The 18,310-nt window shown below is 40.6% G+C and overlaps 2 protein-coding genes across 4 annotated transcripts in view; one reads left to right on the top strand and one right to left on the bottom strand.

Moving 5' to 3' along the window:
- Window positions 1-3,140: 3,140 nt before the first annotated feature.
- On the bottom strand, window positions 3,141-9,343 carry ACOT13 (acyl-CoA thioesterase 13). Of its 2 annotated transcripts, none has more exons than XM_017813288.1 (3): window positions 9,183-9,343; window positions 5,998-6,182; window positions 3,141-3,840 (listed from the first exon to the last, which is right to left on the bottom strand). In XM_017813288.1, exons 1-3 carry the CDS (start codon window positions 9,261-9,263, stop codon window positions 3,684-3,686), a joined length of 423 nt encoding a protein of 140 aa, XP_017668777.1. In that variant the 5' UTR covers window positions 9,264-9,343; the 3' UTR covers window positions 3,141-3,683. The 2 variants fall into 2 exon arrangements, with proteins under 2 accessions (XP_017668777.1, XP_017668776.1); XM_017813287.1 differs by lacking the exon at window positions 9,183-9,343 and adding an exon at window positions 7,336-7,357.
- The window catches only part of TDP2 (tyrosyl-DNA phosphodiesterase 2), an 18,884-nt gene continuing 9,901 nt past the window's right edge, over window positions 9,328-18,310 (top strand). Inside the window, exons 1-7 of one of the 2 annotated variants that reach the window (XR_001874498.1) lie at window positions 9,328-9,556; window positions 9,631-9,713; window positions 11,756-11,923; window positions 13,152-13,243; window positions 13,688-13,806; window positions 14,189-14,359; window positions 15,200-15,533. Coding sequence is in view for 1 of the 2 variants with exons in the window: in XM_017813286.1 (XP_017668775.1) it covers window positions 9,344-9,556; window positions 9,631-9,713; window positions 11,756-11,923; window positions 13,152-13,243; window positions 13,688-13,806; window positions 14,189-14,359; window positions 15,200-15,481 (1,128 nt within the window). In the remaining variant the exon portion in view is untranslated. Of the gene's footprint in view, window positions 9,557-9,630; window positions 9,714-11,755; window positions 11,924-13,151; window positions 13,244-13,687; window positions 13,807-14,188; window positions 14,360-15,199; window positions 15,869-18,310 lie in introns of those variants that run through there. The other variant, XM_017813286.1, reaches the window with a different exon arrangement.

Genomic DNA, 18,310 nt, shown 5'->3' with positions numbered 1-18,310 from the left:
TGCTGTTCAGAATAGTTATTTAACTGCCTAATTCTCCTCACATCCCTGCCCTCCCTGCCCCGTCCCCTTTAGGTGGTAATGTTTGTCAATTTGAGAATTGTAAACCAACCAGCTAGCTCATCATTAAATTGGCAGATTACCCAGCAGCTCAGCTGTGAGACCCCTGTGATGGAGTGGCTTGACCTGAAGGAGTAACAAAAAGTCCTGATAGTTTAACACCTATTTCAGCAGTGATGCCCTTCCTTACCCATTCCTCCCCTCAGTTAATCACTGACAAATTGAGCCTTCCTGAGAGCTGGAATCCTTAATGACTAAACCCCTCCTCACTGCACTTTAATCTGTTGTAGGTATTTGCCCTGATTAGTATTTGAACTCCAGGTTTTAAATGCCAGAGGGAAGAAGTCTCTTCTGATTCCTCACTTTCTTAAGGCATCTGTAATGCACAGCTGTACATGGTGCAAGCCCCTGGGTGTCTGAATGCATTCGTGCAAAAGTCATGATGTGAAACCAGCATCAAACACTTGGCTGGCCAACGTATTGTATGAAGTGGGAAGCTGAAGTTATTTTTCACTGAGAAAGACAAACTCTTCCACAACATATGGCATACCACTATGTGGCCCTCCATGAGGACAGACGTCTACACATCAAGTATGGTGTAGGTGTTTGGTATGTTTTATAAAAAAAACCGACCCAAACCACAACAAAATACAATATGGGAGGGCTGGTCTCGAAGCTCTAAAATACGAACTTGCAGTTGTCTGTCAGTTACTGGATATGTAATCTGGTATACTACTAAGACTCACAAGATGATCTCATGAAGTCACTGTATTTTCTTGCCTGTAAGAGAATTGTGCCTAAATCTGCAGTGATGGAACCAGGTCAACCCCACAGGAGATCTGTTTGTTCTGATGCCAGGTGGAGCCAAGTACCATTTGTCCTTATTATGGTCATTTTTTTCCATTGCTTTCTTCAAGACTCAGCTAAGGCAAGATACAGAATTTTCAGTGTGTATGTTGGAGTGAAATCAGCAGAGAACACATCCAAGTAATAGGTCTGATGTTTGACAGTTTACTCCCAAAGCAAGGCAGGCTCAATGGTGACAATTCCTTCTAAGGTCATCTCTGTGCCTAAGTTGTGAAATAAATTACAAGGTCAACATGCTGCTGGTAGAGGGATAACAGACAAGGTTGTCTTAAAATAATCAGTTTAATTAACTTCTTCTAAAATAACTGGCCTGCATATTAATGATGTCCCTCATTAATTAGGCAGCACTAAAATACTATGTTGAATAGTCTGTTGCAAGGGAGAAGAGAAATTCACTTGTTTTTTCAGGGTTTTTTTCCCATTTCCCTCTTGGACTGAAACAGTCCTTGCCAGGCTCGATTGGGAACAGGAGAGTACTGTTGTTTTTGTGTTGAGGTTTGCCACTCTCAATTTGCCTGGACGCTTTTCAGTTGTAATTATGTAGATATGATGAATGCTAAGTGATAGAATGAGACCACTTAACTATGGTAAGTTCCTGAGGCAGCCAGTGTTGATTGAGGGGAAGTCATGTGAAGTTGCAGTGGGACAGTTAGACAAGGACAGAATCGTCCAAGCACACAGAGCTGAGAGCATTCTCAGTCTTTCGGCACATATTGAATTCGGCACCTCCTTTGTTCTCACCCTCTGCCTTTTATTTCAGGTAATAGTAAAAATCAGTCTTGTGTTCCAGTGAATTGGGGGGGCGGTTATAGCAACTGAGGGAGCAGTTTTAATGTTCACTTTCATTTCCTTACACTCTACATGAGTAGCCTATGGCAGAAAACCGGTAAACTTAAGAATGAGAAAAAAGATGACTGGAGATGCCAGAACATGTTTATAGGAAGATAACCAGATCAGCAATTGCCAAATTCACTAGGTGTGTCCACTTGCTGTGATGAATTCTCTCTGACTGCTCATCCTAGTAATTGTAGAGGAATTGGAGATGCTTGAGACTCGTAACAGCTCCAGGCAGAGGGAGCGGTAAAGTGAGAATTTAATACAGTGAAGTATCTAGTTCTGCTGAGTGAAGATTTAAAACAAAAAAGGTTGCTCTTGTAGGAAGCATCTTTGCAGAACTACTTTAGCAAAGCATTATGCTCCTTTAAAGGGGATTCGGGGGTGATTCTGAGCATGAGTGAGTAACTGCAAGTGCTGAGGAAAAAACAATTTATGAATGTACTGCTGAAGAGAAGATGCTGCTATTAAAAGTTCAACTAGCCACAGGCATGTAAGCAATGTTTGCTTCTGAGACAGCATCAGAGAAAAAGCTTCTGTTGGAAATGTATATACCATGAACAACTGTTCTATTTTTCCTGAGCAGAAAAAATAGATGCTGATAGCCTGAGCCCACTGTAGCTATTTTTTTAGAGAACTTCCACTGAAGGGTTAGTTATCAGCTATATCACTTGTTTAAAAGTAATTTTGGAAAGATTGATGACACATTAGTAAACTTGTTCAACTTTATACTGAAAATCAGTCTGCATGAACAGGTCACCTAACTCACTGGAAATTATTTCTTTAGGTTGAGGAACCCACAGAAAAAAAAACCCAACTGCACATTTCATCAAAGAAGTCAAATGACTAAAGACAATGAGTCAAATTCCACGACATGTGCTCTTTATACTAGTATATATTAGCTTTTTCAAATCTCCTGCTAGGGAAGAAAAATGTGCCCTGCATATGTAGCATTGCTGTCTTTATTGCAGTTTGATAGCCTGGCCATGTATAGTTTGTCATCAGTTAGAAGAGAGCAGTTAAGGCTGTCCAGAACAGTGCACGAGGAGCCCAGTCTTCAGCTATGAACAGCAGCTTAACTACCACATTCAACCCGAGTCAGACAACCTACAGCCTCAGCCTGATCACAGGTCACCAGATTTATTTTGATACATCTCTAATGTGCAGCTGATAAGTTTTAAACAAATAGAACTTCAGGTAGGTAGAGGTGAAAAGCCCATATGATATAACTGCATTTTCACATTCAGGAATCAGAGGGAGATGATGACATCTGAGGTGAGTTTGTGTACAAAGGTTCCACTACATCCTCTCAAGCACATCGTGTTGGCAAACTTTAACTCAGTGCAAAGAGGTTACCAACCCATGAAATAATCTTTAAAAAGGTAGTTTCAGGAAGCTTTATTGAATACTTTTGAATTTGTTACAGCATCAGTAAATTAACATTTTGCATTAGCCTGCTTTACACTTTTAAACCAGTTTTGCACTATAAGAACTCTGTACTATCATCTTACAGAACAAGTACAGTTTATAAGCATATATAGTTGTGTTTGCGTGTGACTGTGACAGGCCAGAAGACAGGGTTGCTTTGTCACATGACACCACAAGTAAAGAGAACAGATCTCTTAAAACTCTGTCATGCTGGTAAACCATATGGCTGTTCCAAAGGCTCTTCCCTTCTGCTACCTTGACCAAAAAAAAAGCCAGATGCATCCCTATGCTATCACACTCTGTTGTTCGTCCCAAAATAGGCACTAGTTTTAGCCTTGTGGCAATTCTGGTGGCAAAAAATTTGTTCATGATGGAAGTGAGACAAATTCACTTTCTACAGAATAACACAACTTTGTGCAGGTATCTTATTTAAGTGAGAAAATAATTCTGTATGGCATTCTGAAGTCCAACATTATTATTTACATTACTTTCTTATATTAATGTTCTAGGAACTTTGTGTGTCTGCCTTGTGCAATTAACTTTCCTGTTGCCTTATTTGTTAAATCCACGGTGGCAAACGCGAGACTTCTTCCTTGCTTCAAAATCTGAGCTGTTATCAATATCTCTTCTCCAATCTTAGCAGCAGAAGTGTATCTTGAAGGAAATAAAAAATGAACTATTAAAAGAGGCTGTATAGAGGACAAATCCAAGAATATTCCTGCATTTTAGATTATCATGAAGGGAATTAGCAAAAGTGGGCAATAAAGACACGTGTCTCTAACTGCCTGCTTGCAAATCCCCACTTCTTAAAGTATTTGAGCTCCTCTAAGTACTGCCAGTGGAAGTAAGTATAAGAGTTCTCTGAAAAAATGGAGGCTAGAAAGAAACCCATTGGCTTGGTTCTGAGGAAAAGTCCGTTTTGGAACTGAAACAATCAGTATCCAAGACCTCAGTTAAAAGTTCAGCGCCAAGTCCTATTCCAACCACTGCTGGCTGCCTACAGCCTTTCTGAACTAGTCTGGCTGGTTCAGCTGCAAAATGTCATTGTTTACAAAAGCTCCAGAAGGTCATTTCTGTATGGAACCTAAGCATAGGTTAACTGCTTCCCATACCCCGGTTAGAGGGAAGTCATGGAAATCTGGGCAGCACTCAAATGCTGTTTCCATTCATTAGATAACTCTTTGTTTTTATTTACATGAGCAGGAGGGTGTGCTTTTGAAACACACTTCAGAGAATAGGAAGAAATTCCTCCACAAAAAGCCTGGAAAGGATTAGGAGGAACATGATCCAATCTCCAATCATGACCTGAGGTAAGGGAACAATATTCAAATGTTAGAACTACAGAGCAGAACGTAGAATTGCTGGATATAAATCTTACTGAGATAAATTCCATCAACCAGTCCATTTTTATACATGACACCATGTCACAAGTATGTCAGTCATGCCTAATGCTGATGTAACACAAGGTCTGTTAGTTGACAAGGGCAGAGTTTCAGCCTTGTCTCTTTCCCAGAGGCTGCTGCTGATCCTCTCGTGGTTACAAAAAAAAAAATGTTTCTCTCTGTTCTTTCCATTACTAAAATAGCTATCTCATGACAACTTTTTTAAAAGCTCCTTTCCCAAAAAGGAAAAAAGTTGTCTTATAGCAACGTTCAATATCCAATATTACTTGTTCAATGAAAGCAGTAGTCCAGATTAAACAAAGCTATTAATACTGCTTCATGTAACATTGCCTAAAGGTGATTTTGAATCACCTCCAAGAGACAGCACCTTCCTAAGATTTTATCCCTTATGTAATTGGGTGGGCATACTTGATAATGTAAATAATTCAGATGTCAGATACAGGGAAAACCCCATAATCATAGGGGAATTTCAGGTTTTAATTTCCAGTAAGATCCTAGTCATCACAGTGGTAATATAAAGCTTAAATAGATGCTTCAGTCCCATCTGCCAGTGGACAAATCAGAAAGTGCTGGGGGAGAAAGCAGGGAACCTTGTAAAGATACAGATCACTCCCCCCCCCCACCAATTTTATGGCTTTTTTTTTTTTTTTAAAGACAGTTTTGAAGAGGGGTTACTTTTCTAAGATTTTTAATGCTCTAGTTATTCCAAGTAGGATTACTTTAGTTCCAATCAGTCATGATATCTTCATTAAAAGTAATGAAGCAAAGCTGACAAGCTATAATAGCATGATCAAAGAAAGTTTCACAACTATTTTTAAAGACACTGTGCTTTAAATCTGCATTACAGGAAGAACTGTTCTCAGTATAAAACTACCTTGAAATGACATAGAACAAAGGAATCTTCCTCCACTGATAAATTCTGATTCAATCTGTAATTTACCCTCTGTATGAGCACACAACAGAGCTGAACTGTTTCCTGTTTTAATATTTTTTCTGGTTTAACATTTTATGGACTAATACTAAAAGAGGGTTTATAGAAAGCTGCTTACCCTAGATCTTGGTTTTTGAGGAGACATTAATGTATCTACACAAGCAAAGTCTGAAGCTGAACCAATTTCTTAAGACTACAATTGACAACATATCAACATACCTTTGCATTCTATGAATGAATGGACACTGTCTCTGAAACACGTGTAATAAAGGCTTAAAGTCCAACTCAAAATTTGCAACCAAATGCCAATGTCTCCAAATACACATCTGCCTCCCCTTTATTTATCAAAACAGGACTTCTGAAACCAAAGAAACCAGCGGTTTCAAGTGGGTGCCACAGTACAGAAATGAGGTACAGTGGAGTCAATATGGGAAGAAAAGTTAGTATGTTTTAGTAAACATGGTGAATGATACCTACGAGATGTTCATGTCCACACTGACTCCAGGTGCTGCTCTTTCCGTGTACAGCAACGCTGCTGTTGACACCACATCCACGAGTGTGGCTGTCAAACCTCCATGTAATGTGCCAAATCTGTTCGTATGTTCCTCCTCTACTTTCATTTCACAAACAACATTTCCAGGAGTTGCAGAAACAAGTTTCATCTGTATGACCAAAAAAGGGAATAAAAAGCTTACTGATCATAGTACCAATACCCAATATCGCCCTGAATCCAAATGAAAGTAGAGCTTGTTTAATTCTGGACTCATGAGACAAACGATGAAAAATACAGTAATTCAACTGTCACATTAGGTATTTCCATAAATTTTGAGAAGACTATTGCCTTAGAAAAATGTGTATTTCTAGTGCACACAGCTTAATAAAACTTCAATACTTTCTATGCTGTCAGGAGTCCTTAGGAGGCAGCATTCTTCTTAAATTTTCCTTTAGCTTTAATCTGAGTGAAAGGCCAGATTAGAGGGAACACAAAACTGCTCTATCTCTGTGTACCACAGTTGTGAAGCTCTATTTGTTAGCTCACAAAATAGGAACGAGACCACCAGTAATTCATTAATCGTTATATCAGAGCAATCTCAGAATCAGTATTTTGAAATGAGCACTGGAAATACCAATCAGATTGGCCTCTCTGATCTGAAATTCATACTCTTGCGTAGAAGTATCCAAGACTGTATCACAGTGTTACAGCATCATTATTTGCATATACAGTTTTATTCCACCTCATAGGTGTTAAATACAGAATTACAGTACATCTGTGGTACCATGCTTTCCCCTGAAACCAATACATGAAGCTAGAATTTTGAGACCAAGAAGTTACTGCAATTCAGCATTTTAAAGTCTCAATTCAAGTTTCCTCAGTTAGTAGCACTATCTTCAAAGTCTGAAAGCAGATGAAAAACTGGGCTAAGTTCAGCATATATATTTATTCCTACAAGTTTTGACTATTAAAAGTGAAATGGGGACATATTTATTATAATTCCTATTAATTTTTTTTTTTTTAAAAGCCTTTTCTTAAACTTCCATATTTCCACACTGTTATCAGATGAGTTGATCTAAATCTCTTTTAAAAGGTATTGAGATTGAAATGTCTCCAGTTTCATTATTCCTTATTTATAATGCAGCATAAGAGCTCAGTGTCAGCCAGTGTCCCTTTCTGATAAGCCAAAGTTTATTTGAATTTTGCAGAGAAATGATACATCATCAATGATGATGTAGTACACAGTCTGTCTACGAATGGAAAAAGCTGGGATTAAACAGAGGGGAAATCACTGAGGCAATGTTCTAATACAGAAATAGCACCTTGATCAGTGAAAATCCCAAGTCCTACACCAGGCATGCTGTGCTGCACTCACTGGAGGCCTAGACTTCTGACAGAATTCCTAATGAGGACTTCACTGACGCTTGACACTGGGAGCAGATGGCTTCCACTTCTGTCAGGGAGTGGTGCTCCAATCCACCTGTGAGGCAAGGAAAGCATCCAGTTCCGTTTGCCATTGCTCTGATCTGGCACTAGGTGCCTGCTGTCATTGACAAAAATAGTTCAGTACTTGAGTGCTTCCAGGACCTACACAGCTATAACTGCTGGTCTGTACTTCTCACAGCCCTCCTGTGCTTGTCCTCCCACTCGTCTGCCGTAGGAACCAGCATACTGCTTCAGCTTCCAGCCACTATTGCCATGCACTACTTTGTAAAAAGGGCTTTAAAACTCACAGTTCTGAGCCCTAGGTAGATACCACACTGGAGTTAAACCAGAAACTAAGTCTAATGCTGGAGCTGAACCAGTTTCAGACTAAAACCTGTCTTCTCCAGGATAGGAAAAATCTTGGCCCATTTAGTTATGGTAAGAAAGACTTCAGGTACCTCCCAGAAAAACAGCAGCTACTTTCAATTCAAACACAACTGTACTTTGATTCTTACTATGATCAGGTTAGTGTCATCGTAATTCTAGAAGATTCCAGGAAAAGTCTAAAAGTATTCCAGAGCAAGGAAGGAAGCCTGTCTCCCAAGGCTCACTGTCCTTTATGAGTTGAAATGCTGCATTTGCTCTCCACTTCATAGGATTTTAAGGTAAGGGACAGTAAAGATATCACAGGGAAGAGGAGACTAAAAACTAACTAGACTCTGTATAAATAAATGAGCTTCTTAAACATAAAGCTTTACACATTTTTTTTTGAACTTCATACTTCCCAACATGTCTTGGAGAAACATGACAGTAAGAATTGCTTTGCAAATGGTTTCTACTGGATGTATCAGATCATGGAGCTGTCAACAAAAGCACTGCTTCCATCGTTACATTTGCTCCTCTACCAGGCAAATCATATGAATTTTTACATGGTTGGTTTTCTTAGATATATTTACAGCATCACTCCATGTCACAGTTACACAAATAAATAGAAATTCAACGGAGAATTGTAGCATTGCAAAATTTAATGAAAACACTGAAACTGCTTCACAGGACTGCCGTACACAGCAGCTACGCTACCACGCACTACACAGTTTAAGACAACACAGTAACTTCAACCTTCTTGAGCATAATGTACATGTAATACACATAATTGTACATATGATGTACAATTAATGTACATATAATACACGTAATTGTGTCTATAAGGAGGAGTAAGTCATTACAGCAGTACCAGTCAAATACATTTCTTTATACCAGAAGGTATTATTGTAGGGCCTTGTGTAGAAACTCGGAGAGCACTGAGGTGCTTGTGTTTTCAGCCTGACTTCAGGGTTAGGTGTGAGATGTCATAATGAGCTCCCTTTTTAGACAGAGGAGAGTAATCATTTATTTCATAATTTCACACTCCTGGAAGAAGAATATCAGCTACTGAATGACTCCTGAAGGTTATTCAGCACAGTCCTCACCTTCAGAGAGCTGCTGGAAGGCAGCTGGAGTATCTAACGAGAGTCACTGAAGAACAACTGCGTTTTCTATCCCCGTGTTACCACCACGGCACACGCCCCGTTCCGAGGCCACGAATCCGGGGAAAACACCGCCGGGCCTGCAACACCGGGCTAGTGCCGTGCCCCTCCTCCCCTCCCCCCCATCCCAATCCAGCCCGACATTCCGGGAGAGGAGAGAGCGGCGTTTAAACGAGCAGCCCGGCGGGACGCGCTCCCTGCCTCCCGAGTGCCCGTACCTTGCGGAGCACCCGGTCGAAGCCCTGCGACTCCAGCATGAACTTCATGGCCTCCCTCAGGGTTTCCACCGTGAACCCCATGTTGCCGCCCGGCCGATCGCTGCCCGCCCGCGCCCCGGAACAGCAACGCCGGCGGGCGGTGCTTCCCGCCGCCTTCCAACATGGAGGAGACGGCGCCGGCAGAGGAGCGGCGGGAGGAGCTGGTCCCGGCAGCCCGGGACCCACCGCCGGCGGCGCGGGAGGAGGGTGAGGATGAGGAGGCGCTGCACGTCGCCAAACGGAGGAAGGTGCTGTGCTCCGAGTTCGCCGCCATCACCAGCAGCGACGTGGCGGTGGCGCGCAGCTTCTTGGCCGGCAGCGACTGGCACATGGAGGTACGGCCGGGGGCGGCGGGGCCGCGGGGCTGCCCGGCGGCGGCCCCTCGCTGCCACCGGCCCCTGTGTTTCAGAGGGCGCTGAACGCCTACTTCGAATCGCCGCTGGAGACGGAGGGGGCGGCAGGCGGGGCGGCCTCCGCGGGCTCCGGCACCTGGTAGGTGAGATGGTGAGATCGGGGCAAGGGGGGATGTGGCAGGAGGAGATGGGTCCGAGGTGGGGGCAGCGGTGCCTCCCCGGGTGGAGGCAGGTTCCCCTCCGAGGGAAGGCGCTGGGACCCCTCACCTGGGGAGGGCCATCCCCGGGTCAGGGCCTAGCCCGGCGAGCATGGCATCGCACCTTGGCTGGCATGTGGTGAGACAGGTAGTTCTGTGCCTTTTCTGCACTGTTCTCGTCGTTTCCCGACGTTTCTCTCGCCTTGAGAGGCTGCCAGACTTGGGGGCTGCACTTTCTCTCTGTGGATGCTTCAACCACCTTCCGCTGGGCTCGTGGATTGCGAGTGTTTTGGGGAAGGGACAGGCTCATTTTCTTCTCATTGCCTTGTGCAGCAATACACATGCAGATTTTAACTGTACACACACACACATTTGTGTACGTGAAAACAATGCATATATGTATTATACTAGATGTATGGATGTTTATATCTTTAAATAAAATTGGCATGTGCACGCACACCTTGTTAAATGTACCTGTGGAAGTTAAGATGTAAGATCTGTGTCTTACATACACAGTCTCACAGCACATCACCAGGCCATACAAAAGATATCAAACTGCAAGTGGAAGTGAATTTTTACACATCTCTACCTGTCATGGTTTAACCCCAGATGCCAACTAAGTGGCATGCACCCATTTGCATGGACACCCTCAGTGGGGTGGGAAGGAGAATTGCGACAAAAAAAAGGTAAAACCCGTGCGTTGCGATAAAAACAGTTTTATGGTTGAAATAAAATAAATAATATAATATTAATAGTAATGAAAAGGGAGACAACCAAAAGAGAGAGAAATAAAACCCAAGAAAGACAAGTGAGGCAAAATACAGTTGCTCAGCCACCCACTGACTGATAACCAGCCCATCTCCAAGCAGCAGTTGGCCCCTCCTGGCCAATTCCCACCAGTTCATACACTGAACATGATGCTCTGTGGAATGGAATATCTCTTTGGCCAGTTTTGGTTAGCTGTCTTGGCTGTGTTTTCTCCCAGCTTCTTATGTACTTGCTCACTGGCAGAGCATGAGAAGCTGAACAGTCCTGGTTTTGGGGAAAGTGCTAGCTAGCAACAACCACAACATCAGTGTGGTTATTCTGTACTGGGTTTGCGTGGCAAGGTTTTGATTGTGTGGGGCTACAGGAGTGGCTTCTATGAGAAGGCACCCAAAGCTTCCCCTACATCTGACAGAGCCAATGCCAGCTAGCTCCAAGATGGACCTGCCATGGAACAAGCCCAAGCCCATCAGTGATGGTGGTAGCGCCTCTGGGATAATGTATTTAAGAAGGTTAAAAAGCTGCTGCACAGCAGTAATTGCAGCAGAAGAGAGAACTGAGTATATGTGAGAGAAACAGTGCTGCAGACTGTTCAGTGAAGAAGGAGGGACAGGAGGTGCTCCAGGCATTGGAGCAGAGATTCCCTTGCAGCCCGTGGTGAAGACCATGATGATGCAGCTGTGCGTCTGCAGCCCATGGAGGATCACTGTGGAGCAGAGATCCACCTGGAGCCCTGGAAGGACCCTACACTGGAGCAGGTGGATACCTGAAGGAGGCTGTGACCCCAGTGGAAGCCTGTGCTGAAGCAGGCTCCTGGCAGCACCTGTGCACCCATGGAGAGAGGAGCCCATGCTGAAGCAGGTTTGCTGGCAGGACTTGTGACCCTGTGGGGAGTCCACTGGAGAGCAGCCTGTTCCTGAAGGATATGGGGAAAGAGTGGGAGCAGGAGGAAAGAGTTAACTACTCAGGTGCTCTGGGTTACACTGATTGTCATCTGAGTAACTTAAATCAGAATGGTAAATGTTATTTTGTGTCTGTAAGGAGGAGGAGGAACCACTTCCTTCACCTGCGTACTACAGCTCTGTATGACTGGAGTCTCTGTTTCAGTTACTGCGCTTTTAATTATGTTGAGATCAATACATGGTTTAGAAAATAAGGGAGGTAACGGCAGAAAGAACAGTATTATGCATGTTGACAAACAAGTAAACTCTCTCTTTAGTATTGACCTCACAGCAGATGCAACTACTAGTAATGCCGGTGTCAATAGTGCAGACCCAGAGCAAAAAGAAGATGACAGTAAATTCTCACTGATAACCTGGAACATCGATGGGCTGGATCTAGGAAATGTGAAAGAACGAGCTAGAGGGGTCTGTACGTACCTGGCATTGTAAGTATAGCTTCATCTTTGTATTGTCATGTACCTGGATTCAAAGTTTCTTGATTTAGGTATTTACAAATCTTCATGCCCAAATTATCTTAATGTTAGATGTGCAGTACAGTCACTTCATAAACCCTAAGTAGCTGAAGGTTGATATACTGACTGGAAGAGGTATGCAGATCCCAAAGGTTAAGTGTTCTGCGATAGCTACTTTAAAAATCTGTTGATGAACAATATTGTTCAAGTTGAAGTCACACATCAGGAACATACTTCATACTTGCATCCTGTGCATAAGAAGAGTAAAACTGCGAGAGACTTTCTTGTCACATTCCAGTAGTGTGAACAACTTCACACGAGAGCAAACTGTTTGAAACAACAAAGATTTTTGTAGTGAAATTTTTTCTCTTGCTAGACAATGTTTAGTTGTCTATCAAAAAAGTAAATATGCAAGATAAAAGCAATAGAATCTGTGATTATCTTTTATAGTTCTATCAGTGAAAGCCTACCTTGAATACATTTATGAGCAATTTAAAAGCTCTTTGATTTATCTTAGTACAGTAACCTATCAATGTAAATTAAATTATTTAAACATGTGGTAATTTCCTCTCAAAACAGCAGAAATTCCTTAGCTAAATCAAGTGAAAATTGATTTAGTTAACCTGGGGTTGACAGTATTTTTCTTCTGTAAATAACGCCTTAGGTTTGTCCTTCACCTGCTGTGAAGGTGAGCAGGGCTGTTCAGCAGCGTAGCAAAAATAGGGACAGCTGTAAAGTCATGTCTAAATCAGCATTTTCAGGACTGCTGCCCCATGTGAACTGTTACTGATTGTACAGCTCTAAGAAATAAAAGAGCTTGTCATCATTGAGATTGGGACAAAATGAATTGAAGGTTACCTGAGGGGATCTGTTATAAGGGAGTAAGGTGGTGGTTGCAGTCTTATGGAGAACATGTCCCAGAGCTGCTTTGCAGCAGCTTGAGTTGAATTCCTCATGTATATAGTATATGAAACCTGTGCAAACGTTTGCAAAGTCATGGTATATAATGCTGATGTGTCTACATGCTGCTAAATATGATGGAAATATTTTTTTTCTTTATTTAAAGAATAGATTCTTACAATATCTAGGAAAATGAGGGCAAGGGGCACCTGAAATCCCTGACCCTGTTCTATTTGGCCTCAGAGTGTAGCAGTACTACCTTTTAGTAGTTAAATTGAAAATCTTGCCTTGCTGATTTCAGATACAATCCAGATGTTGTGTTTTTACAAGAGGTCATCCTACCACATCTCTGTCTTCTACAGATGAAAGCAGGCAGTTACACTATTATTCCAGGTAAGAAAAAAACAGAAAATGAAGTTTGGTTTTATTCCGTCTCCCTTGCCAAACCCTCCAATGACTTGTAGGAATATAAAGAATGAAGTGAAGAAGGAAGTACTTAAATTATTTTCTGTGTTTTCATACCAGCATATAGCTTGATGCAAATTACGCATGTCTAAAGCTTGCTTGCCTGGTGGTTTCCTTTATATTTTTTTCTGCATTTTGAAAGACTGGTAGCAGTGTAGCTGAAAAGTACCATAGATAACTAATTTCATAAAAATTTACATTTAAAAAATCTGAAAAATTCAGACCACTACTATGCAACATTTCACTAGTGACTTTGTACAAATTAGTGTTGATTCTCACAAGTTGTGATAATAAGGTCTCTTTCAGAACGTTAACTTATTTATGATACAGCATAAGATATCCTTGGACATTCCTTTCCCTGGTTCTCTTTAGGTAACATGGATGAGTATTTCACTGTCATAATGTTAAAGAAATCCAGAGTGAAGCTACTGAAACATGAGATAATACCTTTTCCAACAACTGCCATGAAGAGGAACCTTTTGGTTGTGCATGTGAGTGAGTCAGTATGTACTAAACAGCTGTATTTCTGCCTTCCAAACAAAAAATTCCAGGAAATGCTGGAGTGGCTTTTTCTCTATGACAGTCTCAAACAGCAGAAAAATTACTTCTCCAAACATACAAACCCAATTGCATTTGATACTAGCAAACTTAAATCTTTTATCAAAATTACTTACTGTACTTTATTTTCAAGTCTCATAATCTCTGAAAACAAAAATAAAAGCCTGTTATCCTCCTGTAAGCCACTTTTCTTCAATGTGAAACTAATATTAACCAGAACTCTGTCATTCAGTAATTTGCTTTGTGATTAGATTTTGTCTTTGAACTTCTTATCGTGGTTTGGATAGTAACATTGCCTCTTTGTTTCACACATAGGTGAGCATATCTGGTAATGAACTTTGCCTTATGACCTCTCATCTGGAGAGCACTAAAGATCACTCTAAGGAACGTACAAAGCAGCTGCAAATAGTGTTAAACAGAATGCAGGAGGAGTCTGAGTCCACCACTGTTATATTTGGAGGGGATACAAACCTCAGAGACAGCGAGGTAAATAGAAATAAACAACCATGTTATTTAGAGAAGGTATTCTGACAAAATCTTCTAATCTTCTCAGGCTTTTCTGTTGTCCTTATGAGAAATTAACTGCTTAAGCAGAACAGAGATATTCAACACTTATTCTTAAAAAGTGAAAGAGTGGCTAAGTAGAGGTAAGCGTTGCTATGCTGAGGCATTGTTATAGCTGAGATGATTTATATGGAGACCCTTTCCCAATAACGAAATGCTTTATTGACAATATTTATATCTGAGCAGATGCAGGGAGAGTTGATGAAGTTTTGACTTCAAAAACATCTTCTCATTTTGAGAACCTGATCTTTAGTTGCCCAACTTGCCGATTCTCAGCTTGTAGAACCAATGAAAGAAAAGGGTGCTCTGGAGAAATAGATCTTGGGATTTTAATCCCCCATAATCAAGACATTCAAAATTAGAGGTAATTTTTGGTTTTTGATACTAGAAGTGGAATTTGTGTGTTATTACTAGAACATCAGAGTTTCATCTCTCCCTGTCATGAAATTCCATTGCAGTGAATTGGAGTGACATTGGTTCAGGGAACACAGTGTTGACCCCTATACCTCAACAATTCAGAGCTGAACATTTATTTTGTAACATGTTTTGGATTTAGACAGTACTACAAGAATTGGTCAGGCTTTAGAGTATCCTGAGAAATACCACAGTTTAGAAACATCTCCAAGATCTTTGTTCTTAACAACTTAATGTTTTGCAGAAAAAAGCAATGCTGTGACAACTCAGTTCTATTTTTGAAGGTAAAACTTGCGAATTCAGTACGTTGTGGGTTTGTGTTTTTTTTTTCCCCTCTTCTACCTTCAGGTTGCTAAACTTGGTGACTTACCTAAAAATGTTATGGATATCTGGGAGTTTTTGGGTAAACCACAACACTGCCGCTATACTTGGGACACCCACTCCAATACCAACCTAAATGCACCATACAAGTGCAAGATGAGATTTGACCGTGTTTACTTTCGTCCTGCGGTGGAAGGGGGAAATATAATTCCTCGAAGTATGGACTTAATCGGCTTGGAAAAACTAGACTGTGGCAGATTCCCTAGTGATCACTGGGGTGTTCTGTGTAATTTTGATGTGATATTATAAAAACGTAAAAAGGCTTGCATCGTTAGTTTTTACATGACTTATTCTTGTTTTTATTTTTTTTTTTTATTCTACCTTCTCAGTTTAAGTAGGGTATATTTAAATTTTCATCCCTAACATATGCTCTGCTCTTTGGCAGAATGGCTTTGGCAGGAATGACTTCATTTCAGGCTAGGGTTCCCTCTTCCTTATTGTTTGCATCTGCTATTGAATCACATTTTTAAATATTTATTTTTAAGAATATCTGCAAATACTAAACCAAATTCTAGTTTTAAAATGGGAGGAGAAACCTGTAAATACAATTCACAAACATACTCGGTGGTTTTAAAAGCACTTTTATTTTGGCACATATTATGATCTTATAATAAAACCTGCTTTTTTATTTTAAAACTACTTTTATTGTGCCTACTGTGTTTATTTTGTAACCATTTCCATCATCCTTTACAACCTTGTCTTTTGTAGGGTGTTTTGTATTAACTTCTGAAGTTTGTGTTGAATTTACATACCCCTTCAGGCAAGACAGTAAGGCAGCCGAGGAAAGAATGAGTAGATTCGCACAGAATAAGTGTTTCTTAAGTAGGAATTAAACTACTATTGAACAGAATTAAGAACAATATGCCTTCTATTTGACAAGAAAAGATTATAGGCAGTTGCATGGAAGTTGTTCACTTGGGATAGTATATACCTTCCTTTATGTTTATTAACGTGGATATAAGTTGCGGATTGTGTTGTCTTTCGATGTTCTTCTAGAAGCTCTTGTAAACTGCTGTGCAAAGCCTGAGCAGCCCAAGGTCTCACTCTGCAAAAGATCAAACAGAATTTCTTATTCTAGGAACTGTGTAATCATTCTCGTAGAATGGAAGGGACCTACAAGGACCATCTGCTCCAGCTCCCTGACCAATTCAGGGCAGACCAAAAGTTAAAGCACGTTGTGAGGGCACTGTCCAAATGCCTCTTAAACACTGACAAGCTTGGGGCATTGACCACCTCTCTAGGAAGCTTGTTCTGGTGTTTGACCACCCTCTTGGTAAATAAGTGCTTCCTAATGTTCAGTCTAAATCTCTCCTCAAAAGGTTAACCAGCTCCTCCCTTTATCACAGGAACAGGGAGGCCTGAGGTAGGTGTGGTTTTCCTTTGATTCAGCAGGAGGCCCAGGTGACCGTACTAAACAAGCAAATAAACCTCAGGATATTAATTCATCTCCACAGAAATCAGCTGCGGAAGTCTCTTGTTCTGCTTTTGCTTTAAACATCAAAACCCAAATTCCTTTTACGGAAGGTAAAAGAACAGCCTGTTTTGGGAAGGATGTCCAAATCTTTGTATCCTGATTGCTCTCAACATATTCCATTATTTTATAATAACTCAGCTTCAAAAAAAGGAGGGTGGAGTCACTGATATATTTTTTAACTCACGTTGAGCCTATGATCTCTTCTTTCTATTCCCAAATAAACAGTTATATAAGAAAGTGAAAAATATCTACAACTGCCAGGATTTTCCTTTCAGGCTTAAAATGGGGCTGACACAGGTCACACATTCTGACTTGCTCCATGATCTTGTCTTCCTCACCAAGAGCCTTTGAAGAAATGTCATGGGGTTTGTTTTCAGGGCTTAAACCTCCTCTTCCTCCTCTCTGTTAGTTATAGCCAAAGGATTTGTGGGGAAGGTAAAGGCGAAGGCGTGGAATAAGTCTGACTTTTCTAAAGGTGTAGGAGAAGGGGAAAGCACAATAAACTCATGTTTCCTCACAATAAGCACCAGATTATGTGGCTTCTGTATTAGGGCTGCTTTTGTTTTTGAGGCTGCATCTTCTGGACTGTTTTGGAAGACATGAAAAAGGATGACTCTTGTTGTTCTAGAATAGGCTTTTAACTTGGGGAAGAAAGAACAAAAAGAAGGAGAAAAGATTCAAAAAAAAGAAAATATTCATAACAGTGTGTGACTTAGCTTAGATGCCTAAACTCCAGACCCATTTTTAGCATTGACTGATCCCTTCTCTGATGAACAGTCTTTCTTAAACTTTGGAATAGATAATGAGGGGCTACGTAAGATTTTTAATAGGCACAAGCAAAGACATAACACTTTGTAAGGGCCAATTCATTTTTGTAATTATAAACGGTGGGTAAGAGTAAGACTATAGTCAGTGCAATTAGTGGTTAGTCATGCTTTCAAATGAGGAAATTATGCCTACGTCTTTTAAAAGTCTTATTGAGTTTTTCTATGGAAAAAATTATAATACTTAAATAAATTTAAGAAGACATAAATGCTAAATGTTTTACCGACTACTGGATATGAAGCAATACTTCTTTAATTAAATGTACTTTAACCACTTAATAAGCATCCAAATTGCTGACAATCAAGAGCAGTCAGAGTCCTTAAAATAATTTGTCTTAATTTAATCAGTGATGTAAAAGGTAAAATATCTGCTGAATACAGCAACTAAAACCTAAAGGGGTAGAAACAGCAAAACTAAACCAAAGATGTCTTGGCCTGCAATTTGTAATTTGATTTATTTTCCTTATTCAGTAGCATAATCTTATGGCATCTTTATAGCCCAAAGAACTTACACAAACGTGTGAATGTGAGAAAGTGCAGTCATTCTCTTATGTGCTGTTGGAGGCATTGTTTTATTAATTCTTTGATTCAGATATCAAGAGAAGCAATTTTTCCTGAGAATCCAGCCAGTCGTACACATTTTTACATCAAAAGAGCTTGAATTTGCTACAAGAGAAGAGTTATACCTAGAATAAAATAGAGAAATGTTAAACATCTAGGGAGGCAAATAGATGGATTGCAGAAAAAAAAAAGGGGGAAAAAATAGTAGCAGGCACAACC

This window comes from Lepidothrix coronata, unplaced genomic scaffold, assembly GCF_001604755.1.
Source record: "Lepidothrix coronata isolate B3197 unplaced genomic scaffold, Lepidothrix_coronata-1.0 Scaffold40, whole genome shotgun sequence".
Lineage (NCBI taxonomy): Eukaryota > Metazoa > Chordata > Aves > Passeriformes > Pipridae > Lepidothrix > Lepidothrix coronata.
Note: the sequence above shows the minus strand (reverse complement) of the source record. Positions and strands in the feature narration are given on the sequence as shown.